We start from the raw sequence: 11457 nt of genomic DNA on the forward strand, positions 1-11457 counted from the left end.
AAGCAATTCAAATTTGTTTTTCAGGTCCCTATTGGAACCAATTATTTTACAGTTCGACTAGGATCTGTGGAATCCAACCTAGGGCTAAGGGAACATTCCATCAGCGCAAGGATTCCAGCCTGCACTACAGAATGTTTCCCCCCTCTATTCCCCACCCTTCCCCTTAGAAAGTCTGTTCTTCTAGGGATTCCCCCAATCCTCTGGAGAAGATTCAGGGAAGACACAGGGCATGCATAGGAGGGAGAGGAAAGTCCCATTGTGCAAACAGAAATCCTTATAATACACTGTATTTCCTTGAACCTGTGGGCACACTAAAAATATTCTGCTGAGACCCATCACTGATTTTTCTTAGCTGAGTGGAGCTCAAACAAGCTATTGTCCTGCAAAGGAAATCCAAGTTTAGAAACACAAGGATTGCTATTATTCTGACCAATAAAAGATTTTCTACAAAGTAGTAGAATTTATCTTACAGAGCAACAACAAGCAGCATCCTGCTTGGAATTTATCCTCTGCTGTACCACCACCAGTGCATTAATGACTGTAGCCTCAAAAGTCTCAGGAGGCAGAACTTTACACCACTAATAATAATAATAATAATAATAATTTATTTCTACCTGCCCATCTGGCTGGGTTTCCCCAGCCACTCTGGGCGGCTTCCAACAAAAGATTAAAAATACATGAAAACATCAGTCATTAAAAACTCCCCTAAACAGGGCTGCCTTCAGATCCAGCACCACAGAAAACTCACAAAGTAGCACTACAAACATAACACAACAGCACCTTCTAAAATAAACCCCTTTTATCCAGACCACAGTGCAACTATCTTAATTCAGATCATGGTAGAGCTAAAAACAAAACTGTAAGACAGAAAATTTTATTTTTGTTTCACATGTCAGCATAGCTTCCCCATTCAGAGAGTGGAAGATGCCAAGAGATCTGCTCAGAGACACGCTCTCTCCATTAGGTTAGTAAGAAACCCCATTTTTCTAGGAGCTTTGCTGGTTAGTTGAAAAAAAGCCAGTTTTATAAAAATCTTGCAGAGTTTTATAAAGACTGACATGAAGCTAACTTGCCCCAACCAACCAGAGTACAGTGGTACCTCAGGTTAAGTACTTAATTTGTTCCGGAGGTCCGTACTTAACCTGAAACTGTTCTTAACCTGAAGCACCACTTTAGCTAATGGGGCCTCCTGCTGCCGCCGCGCCGCCGGAGCACAATTTCTGTTCTCATCCTGAAGCAAAGTTCTTAACCTGAAGCACTATTTCTGGGTTAGCGGAGTCTGTAACCTGAAGAGTATGTAACCTGAAGCGTATGTAACCTGAGGTACCACTGTAACTTAAGGCTAACCACGGTTTGGGCATTAAAACAAAGGTGTGGGAACCTGTGGCTTTCCAGATGTTGTGTGACTACAGTTCCCATTGTCCATTGCCATTGGCCATGCTGGTTGGGGATGGTAGGAGTTGGGTTACGTGTTCCTCATCCCTGCATTAGCATTTCATTTCAGCTAGTAGAGTCTAGAATGGAAGCAACAGCTTCCTAGCTCCTCTTCATGGCACCGGAGTAGGGAGTGCATGAGCCCAAGGTTTGATGTTGTTCACTCCTGTAACGATAGACCATGGCTATCGTAACATTCAAACAAGGCCGATATATTCTATTTACGCTTGCTACTTAAAAACCTAGGTGAAAATGCCACTAATAATTCAGAATATCACCAATAACAAAACTGCAATTGAAAAAGTACTATGTAAGGCTCCGAGTAAGGAACACAATATAAATAATAAATTCCTTCCTCTTTGATTTTGCTTTAAAATTCATTGGCTTATTCCCGGAGAAGACGTGTTCCCTACAGTTGAGCACAGAAACAAAAGATACAAAACCTAAGAAATTGGAAGCAACAAAACATAATATATCAGCAGTGTAAAACCTGGAAGACATTGAATCACAAGGAGCATACAATTCTTCTTATGTTTCTCTTTTGTACTTCTTAGCATAAATCAGTTTTACTACTATAATGGGGTCTTTAGCCTGAAGTCAGGAAGCAACAATAAAGTGCAGAATAAGCTATAAATTAAGACCCATTTCATCTAAGTTTATTCTCTATAGGAAACGGCATGTAGAGCAAAATATATATAGAGGAATACAGGAATGGTGGCTACAGGCCTCGGGCCTACAGTCTAACTATATTGAACATTTTTAAATTTTTTTAGCTTTACGAAGAAGAATTCTCACACAACCTACCTTAACAAGTTTCAGAAGTTTATAAAGATCTTCAACCTCATCACCTTCACATCTGGTATATACTTTGCCAGTTTCCACACTGGTGCCCTTAATAGTGCGGCGATAAAGTGGCAAGCCCATGGCTTCTGCATATAACTCTATTGCATGGTGCCCCACTGTTTGATACATGTAGCTGTCCAGCTCATCAGTCCCTTCTGGAAGACAGACAAAAGTAAAGCTGTATTAGCTAATATTTACAATATGTTAGGAGAGCCTGCCCCCGGTTTTGTTTCAAATAGAACCCATCTGCACTATACATTTAAAGCAGTATTATACTATTTCAATCAGTCAATTCTTGCTCCAAAGAATCCTGGGAACTGTAGTTTGTAAAGGGTGCTGAGAGCTGTTAGGAGACCCCTGTTTCCCTCATAGAGCTAAAATTCTCATCACACTAAAAAAAATACAGTTCCCAGAATTCTTGGGGGGGGGAGGAGCCATGACTGTTTAAAACATTATAATAATGCTTTAAATGTTTCGTGCAGATGAAGTTATGGATGAATCAACCTGACCACTTTTGTATATGGATGGGAATTACTTTATTCTCCAGCTCTGTGCAACTTTCCAACAAGTGATTTGCCCCCCCAAGTCACCATGGGAACAGCAGTTTCATGTTTTGTGGGTTGCTACTTACATATTTCCACCACTCTCCCAACAGGAAATAAAAGTGGTAATGTCACAGGGGCAGAAACAACCATGTAATAACAACACAAAACAAAACTGGCTTTGTAAACAATCATCTGTATCTCTCACATAGCAGGTTTGAGATGTTATAAATCACTTTTGATGTTTTATTACCGTCAAATGGTAGATAAATGTTGCGACATAAATAGTAAAGTACAGTAAAGTACATCAAATCTATATGCATACACAGAGCAATCAGCTTCTACTTTGTGTTGTTAGGTCTAATCCATGCAATTCTTTAAAAAGCCAAAGCCCTAAAAAGCTGCAAATGACAACTCCATAAAATAACCCATTATCCAGTAATAGAATAAAATAAGACTACAGCAAACCTGTCTTAAAAGAAGTCAAGAGATACTCCCAGCCTCCAACTCATGGAAGACAACCCAGAATGGCAACAATGGACAGAGCTAGGCCCCCCATCCCCACTCCTTTTTTTTGTGTGCATTCTAACTTTGGAGAATGCCTGAAGAAGGCTTTAGAATTAGAGAACTGCAAGCCCAGAAATTCATGTTGTGTATCAGAACTGAACAGAGCTGATAGTCCTTCCACAAAAAAATGCAACTCCTGGGTATGCCAAGCTCAGAATAATTTAGGTCAGCAGCAAAATCATTATTTGCTGCTAGTATTAAACATCTGGGAGTCAGAAATCATTGCCGATCTAGGGCAAATCACTCAGAGATCTACCGGTAGAGATTCAACACTAATCCTCCAGCACAGTGAGTAGGGTGGCAGAGTTTGAGGGAATGTGAAATTCTCACCTTTGTTTTCAGCAGGTCTAAGATTGGCTAAGGCAACAATCTGGTGTCCAGCAGCAACACAATGCATCATATTGTAACAGCTGTCTTTCCCACCACTGGAATAAAAAGAATCAGTTGTATAAAAACAGCTCGGTAATGAGTTCAACAGTCATTTCAAAATGATAAAATATACAAATGAGAAAATGTTTACCGGGTTTTGTTTTTTTGTTTTTTTAAAAAAGACCACTTTTCAGAAATCCTTAAGAAAGTTAAAAGTAGCACATATATAATTTGGATTTTAAGTGTTTCCACTCCAACCTATCACTTGATGAATACACACTTGATATCCAGGTAGTGTTCTACACATGTAGGGGAGGCCTCAATTCTTTAACTTCACACAAGGCTCCCTGTGCCCAATGATTACCACACAGAATAAATGGTGAGATCAAAGTTCCAATTGCACAGAAGAGCATCACAGAACTTTGGATCCCAACCAGTGCTTTTTCAACATTGGGACTCTTGGGCTTATAATGATAATTATCTGGGCTAAACCTACATGGATCCTTTAAAAAAATATATACTCTGCAGCCAGGTCACAAGCTTGCCTCTGTGCACAAATAATGCATTTTACATTTCTCTGACTCAATGCCCAATTGGGTCTGTAATTGCTAGTGTGAAAAATGTGCATAAAAAAGAGTAAGATTGGTATGAAGAATAAAATGTCTCAGATTTTGCAGACGAGCTTTATACAAAAATGAGCCAGCGTTGTGCCATTCTGCTTGAGTGAAGTTATTAAAAACAAACCTTGAGCATAAGATAATTTACTGCAAGCAAAGCAACAAGCTTTAAAAGCACTTAAACCCCCGTTTTCAGTGACTTCACATAGGGTGAATCTCAAATGCAAAACAACGTTGTGTGGGTGCAAGACTGCCATCAGAGACAATTTAGCTGCTAAGGACATTAGATGGAATGAAAGCTACTAAATACCAAAGTACTTGTGATGCACAAATGCTTGATTCTTTACAGGTAATTTCCCTGGCTTTAAGAAAAGATGCTCCATTTACTATTACTTCTCACAGCATTAATAGGGCTGTGCTCTTTAAAGAAAAGTAAGCACATCTAAAGTGCAAACCCCCCAAAAAAGAAAACTACACAAATATACTTAAAGCACAGTCCTGTACATGTCTATTCAGAAGTATGTCCCATTGAGGTGAATGGATTTACACCTCAGCAAGTAAGTATAGGATTGGTCCCACTGAATTCAAGAGCAGGTTATTAACACAAGCAGCAGTTCACAGAATTGTAGATTTAGTGTCTAAGTCAGGGGTTGTCAACCTGGTCCCTACTGCCCACTAGTGGGCTTTCCCGATTCTAGGTGGGCGGTAGGGGATTCTATGGCACAAGCTGAATCTTCCTTCCATCGAGCACTGGTAGGAGGTAAGGAAATGTTACCATCAAGAAAGATGCATTAGTGGGCGGTAGGTATAAAAAGGTTGAGCTACCCCTGATCTAAGTGCATATACTGTAGAAAAAATGTATTTTTTTTTTTTAAAAAAGTCAGAGATTGTGTTCTACCATCTCCCTGGGTACCTGAGCTGGGCTACACGTTGCTGCTAAGATGGCTTCCTTCAGTCAACCATATTAACCATGACTACCCAGTCCCTGGTCAGAGCATTACCAGCATGCTACTCTGGTATATCTGCTTGTGCCACCCACAGCCAGAGATGGCTTTGGGTTGGAAGCAGCAGGGTTCATTTTTGACATCCCAATACAGTGGTACCTTGGGTTAAGAACTTAATTCGTTCCGGAGGTCCGTTCTTAACCTGAAACTGTTCTTAACCTGAAGCACCACTTTAGCTAATGGGGCCTCCTGCCGCCGCCACGCCACCAGAACATGATTTCTGTTCTCATCCTCAAGCAAAGTTCTTAACCCGGGGTACTATTTCTGGGTTAGCGGAGTCTGTAACCTGAAGCATATGTAACCCGAGGTACCACTGTATTTTCCTGCTGGAAACCTTCTCAACTACACACAAGCAACCCACTTTACCAATAAATACAGAACACAAACCCACTTTCCCACAAAAGCCCTAAATCACCACTATTTATCGAAGGTGATAATCTGTCCTTATGTCCCATTTCAAGGGTTTGTTAATTTGTATGAAACATGGTATCAATGTACCCCCAGAGAAATTCCGCAAGAGGGAGGAGTCAAGTTGCAGAAGAAAATCACTACCTAATATGAAACGCAGGTGGTTGTGCATGAAACCCCTTCAAGCAAATCAAACCATATAACAAGGCCCTCAATGGACTCCTGGCCTTCAAATGCCTGAGTAAGCTGCCTGTGGGCAACTGCTCCCCTTGGCCTTTGAATGTGTTTACACATGCATGCAAAACTTCCAACATTTTAGCTTACTTCTCAAACTGAAGGAAGCAGACATATATGCATCCTATGAGAATGCAGGACAATAGCTAAAGCAGGAACTTTTGTGCATTTTATTGATGATAAACCACTAATCAGCCAAAGTGCAAAATTCTGGAAAGTGTTGATAGCCACCTTCACTAACAGATGAATGAAATGGCGGTCACCCGCAGGCCCATTTACCTCAAGCTGGTGATTAAGGTGTACAGACAGTATGGTGGACATGAGTCGGGGAGGAAATGTACATGTGTGTGTGTCTGTTTGTGATAAGTGGTCCCCAGGTCTGTGGTAACTTGGCAGGAGGGCGAAGCACTACAAACTTGTGAGCTGAGCAAGCCCATTCCCTGAGGTTTTCAAGGTTCAGGAAGGCACAAAACACCCAGTACATTTAGAAATAGCTCAGTTTCTTCAAGTTTGAGAACAAATCCCTGCAAAAACAAGTGTTTCCAAGGCCAGCTCCATCTCTTTCCTTTTGTAAATGTTGCCACGTTGTGTTCACACTATACCCTTAAAACACATTCAAAACACATTATTTCCTTCAAAGTATTCTGGACACTGTAACTTTTTAAGGGTTTTTAGGAACAATAACTCTGAGTGGTAAACTACAGTGCCCAGGATTTTTTGAGGGAAAAAATGTGTTTCAAGTGTGCTTGAAAGGTATGGTGTAGGACACAGCATAAACTTAGCCCACGACTTCCCAACCCTACCCACAGAGAAGCAAGGGGTGAGGTGGACATCTGGGTGGCCACTGTGAGCTGGACTGGAGGGGCCACATGACCTGATCCTGCATGCTCTTCTTATTGTTCTTAGGTGCAAGATCAAACAGATGGCTATAAGAAAATCTCAGCACCTTCTATATTAAACCACACAGGCATAGAAAAAGTTGTCCTTGCCCCCACTATGCACAGGGCTGAAAGGGGAAGCAAAAACAAAACCCCAAGCAGTATATGCTGCAGATATGACCCGCAAATGCTGCACGGTTTTAAATCAGCCAGTCGACTCCGGAGAGAGCAAAGCAAAGCAGGAAACGTGAGGTCAGACGGACTGAGAGGGGGTAGAAAGGAAATTGCTGATTACAAACAGAAAGGTGGTGGCGGGAGGGAAAACTGATCCGAGGAGGCTTAGCTTTGCTTGCCCACTCCGCCAGCCACCCCCGCGCTATATGGGGCTCCAGCACTGCTCCCTTATGTAGAAACCTTGCAGTGGAAATACTAGTCCATTGTGGGGGCAGCCCTTTTACACACACACACACTGTTCTTCTTTACCTGATTAAAGCCACTACTTTCATGTTGCACAACACCCTGGGCTGGATTTAAGTGCATGCGAAGAGCGCCCGGGGTTGAGAGTGCAAGCCACCAACTAGGCGCAAACACACCAACACACACACTGCCTCTTCCAACCCACGTTGCTCTCGGGCTGCGGCTGCTGTCTGATGCTTCCTTCCTTCCCCGGGAAGTCCCTCCCGCCTGGGTCTGTCCCCCGAGATGCCTGAACAAAACAATCACCTTTCGCAGCCGTGATGAGGCATTCCCTCCGTCCTTTGGGCAGCATGAAGTCGGTCTGCAGGCGACAAACTGCAAGAGCCAGCCCTGCAAGAGCGAGCGGACGGGTAGTGGGGTGGCTAAATTTCAGGCACAGCGTTGGACAGCTATGAGCTGGCACTGAGGCGGTTTGTAGGGAGGGCAAGGCTGAGCGCACGTGTGCGACTGCTGCCTAGCTGCTGCGTGAGTTTGAAGCGCTTTTGCCGGTTCTCGCACAGCAGCGCTTAGACTGTGGCACGCTCCGCTCTGGGATTTGCATGCCAGGTTTCAGACCCAGAGCGTGGGAAGTAATAAAAAGACTGCCTCTGAGCATGTGCCGGGTGCATTTCTGTCGTCGAGCAGCCAGAGCCAGTCAGTGTGTCGATTATGAAATGATCTACGTTACAGCCAGGCTTGAACGGCAAAATTCCCCTTTTTCTTTTAGTAAATCATTAGGTGAGCAAGTGTTGGAGGTTTACAGCCCCCAACCTAAACATGTTGTTAGAAAGGTTGGGGGCAAGCCCCATGGGCGTAGCCAGGAAATTTTTGGGGGTGGGCTGGCAAAGTTGTTGATTGTGTTTTTTAGGAAATGACCCCATAAAGAGGACATTACAGGGTAATTTCAATGCTTTTCAATAACATTTGTGGGGTGGGGGGGGGCAACAGCACACACCCACACCCTCTCTCTGCCTTACTGTATTCCAAGCAGTAGCAAGAGTCCAGGGGAATTCCAAGCGCTTACCCAGGGTCTGTGTTCCTTTGGAGAAAGTAGGCACAATGGAGGTTAGTACTTTAATGGTATATGCTTTATTTTACACACATATACAGTGGTACCTGGGGTTAAGTACTTAATTCGTTCTGGAGGTCCATTCTTAACTTGAAACTGTTCTTAACCTGAAGCACCACTTTAGCTAATGGGGCCTCCTGCTGCTGCTGCGCCGCCGGAGCACGATTTCTGTTCTTATCCTGAAGCAAAGTTCTTAACCTGAAGCACTATTTCTGGGTTAGCGGAGTCTGTAACCTGAAGCGTATGTAACCTGAAGTGTCTGTAACCCGAGGTACCACTGTACAGCCTTTAGGCTTCAGTGGAGGGGCGCACAGCAGCAGCACCCCAAAACGCACCAGCTTGTCCTTAAAGCAGCATTACCAGCATCCTTTTTGCTCTACTGCCCATATTGGGTGTTCCAGGCACATAAAATCTTCCTGGTAGCATCTCATGGTACCTGGTATTCATTTGCATTCTAATGGTCAGTTCATTTGAAATACTAATAGTTAATCCCCACCCTCTGGCATCACCTAGCAAAGGAGTTCCTCTGACTTCATCAACACTTTGACTAGGATTAAAGACTTGTACACACTTAGGACATTTACCTAGGTTAACTCTTCACATGCTCATTGCTGATGCTGAGAAGTAGGTCCACACATTTCAATACACATGGATCTTGATTATGTTCTCAAAAGTCTGATACACAGTCTTTCAACATAAACACTAATTAAACACCTCACACCCATTACCTAACCCGCTTTTAATATAAATAAATAAATGCTATATTACTCATTTCACAGTTTTAATGGCTCTAGCTCCAGTTAGGCTCCCTGCTACTTTATGTAATAGGAAATTGCCAGGCAGGGGAGAAAACAAGTACAGTGGTACCTTGGTTTTCGAACGTAATCTGTTCCAGAAGACTGTTGAAGTTCTGAAGCGTTCAAAAAGTGAAACTCAGTAGCCGACAGCTAGGCCTCAGGATCTTGCACTCAGCGGAAGCCGCATGGCATGTTCAACTTCTGAGGTGTGTTCAAAAACCGAAGCATGTACTTCCAGGTTTACAATGTTCAAGTTCCGAAACATTCGGCAATGGAAACGTTCGAAAACCAAGGTACCATATGTATCTAATGTGTACAGAAGTATAAAAGTTTTAGGAACTTCTGGTTGTCAGAGGAAGAGAGCTAGATTTGAAGCCGTACTTATGTACTTAGAGTCATGGAGTTGGACAGGATATCTAAAGGTCATTTCCAATCCCCTGCTGTTCAGACTAGTCCATAGATAACTGAGTGCTTTGATTGTAATTATAGGTGTGTGACATATACGTCCTGCTATAGTTTTTGTAGCCAAGTGACAGGAGGTGAATAGCCTGGAATTAGCTTGCTTAGGAGAGATCTCCCCAAATGCCTCTTCTCCAAAGGAGCTGCAGAGAAAGATGGCCTGTATGCATTTTGGTGAATTTGTGACATCACACTTAATTCCCTCCTATGTCCTTCACCACCAAAATACAAAAGTAACAAAAATACAGCTGCTATGTCTTCCATGTGGTGCTAATATGGTCTGTATTGCCTGCAAGACACTCCTTTTTTATTGGGGAGTAAATCCAGTAAATTATTTTTAATGAATGGATTTATATAAGAATAAATCTGGCTGCAAGCCTTTGGATCGTTTTAAAGTACAGTCATACCTCTAGTTGCATTAGGTTCATGTTGCGGATTTTCGGGTTGCGAACGCGGCAAACCCGGAAGTGTATACTTTTGGGTTTCGCCGCACGTGCAGAAGCATTCTGCACACTTTGCACATGCGCAGAAGCGCTCTGTTGCGGCACATGCACACGCAGAAGCAGCACTCTACTTATGGACTTTCCGGGGTACGAACGACACCCTGGAATGGATTGCGCCCATGAGTAGAGATACCACTGTATTTGGAGAACTGTGGAACCTGAACAACCCAACATTTGAAGGCCAATTCTGAGCATGATAAACTAGTACGGACCAATGTGTTGTGCAGACAGGAAGAAGAAAAGCGAAAACCAAACTTTGATGCCCGGTGGACAGGGGCACAGGATAAGAAATGCAGGGTGACAGAAATGTGCAGATTAGAGGACTGGCACTGTGGAAGAATGCCATCTTAAGAGCTACTATTTGGTTGCCTGAGTGTGGAACCTGCGGTCATTCAGATGGAAGCTTTTAATGTTCGATGCATTACTGTATTTTAATATTTTGTTGGAAGCCGCCCAAAGTGGCTGGGGAGGCCTGGCCAGATGGGCGGGGTATAAATAATATATTATTATTATTATTATTATTATTATTATTATTATTATTATTATTATTATGCCTGGCACCAAAGGGCTTTCCTTTCCCCACACACATTTAATACTTACCATTCTTACATTCTGCTGGGCATTTAGATTGGGTTAGGCTTGTCCTGTTTATGCTATATGTATTTTTTTCATGGGGTGTTGATATTGCTTTTTGAATTGGATTGAAACATTGCTGGTTTCCTGTTATTAATCCATATATAAATATAGATAATACTGTTTGTATTTTATACTGCAGGTCACAAGACTTTTTTTTTTAGTATAAAGCATAGCAGATAAGAAATGGAAATAACAGTGGTGGTAGTTATTATAGAAATACAAATATTCATATAATAATCAGGATTATTCCCATAATTCTTAGGATCTTCCAAATAAAGTGGATGATCCAAATCAGATTGCATACTATGAAAGCTCGTGATTGTCCAGAGGGAAGGATTGTAACTTTTTGCTATTATAGCTGTGAAAAGAAGCATTGCAGGCATGTTCTTAATTAAAGCACTAAGTCCAGAGGATATGTAGAAGTTTCAGACATAAAATGCTTAGTAAAGCCTGCTGATGGGAAATAATCACCCACTCAGAAACACCGTAAAAATGTGACACTTGTTTTAAAAACACTTAAAAATGTACACTGAGTTGTTATTTGAGCTGCAATCATCCACACAATTGTTTGGGAAAATGTATTACTGACTCTGACTTGATTTAATGGAGAAGCACTGCACGGGTATTTTTATTTATGATAG

At 42.2% G+C, this 11457-nt stretch overlaps 1 protein-coding gene across 6 annotated transcripts in view; it reads right to left on the bottom strand.

Annotated features, from left to right (window-relative positions):
- DPH6 (diphthamine biosynthesis 6) overlaps positions 1–7559 on the bottom strand; it is a 238385-nt gene extending 230826 nt beyond the window's left edge. For all 6 annotated transcript variants that reach the window (XM_081861069.1, XM_081861071.1, XM_081861072.1 and 3 more), the window contains exons 1-3: positions 7380–7559; positions 3717–3811; positions 2239–2432 (exon numbers count right to left, since the gene is read on the bottom strand). In XM_081861069.1, the coding sequence (XP_081717195.1) occupies positions 2239–2432; positions 3717–3811; positions 7380–7402 (312 nt within the window). In that variant the 5' untranslated portion in view covers positions 7403–7559. The remainder of the gene's footprint in view (positions 1–2238; positions 2433–3716; positions 3812–7379) is intronic.
- Between the last annotated feature and the right edge of the window lie 3898 nt (positions 7560–11457).

This window comes from Podarcis erhardii, assembly GCF_964252035.2.
Source record: "Podarcis erhardii genome assembly, chromosome: 1".
NCBI classification, from domain to species: Eukaryota; Metazoa; Chordata; class Lepidosauria; order Squamata; family Lacertidae; genus Podarcis; species Podarcis erhardii.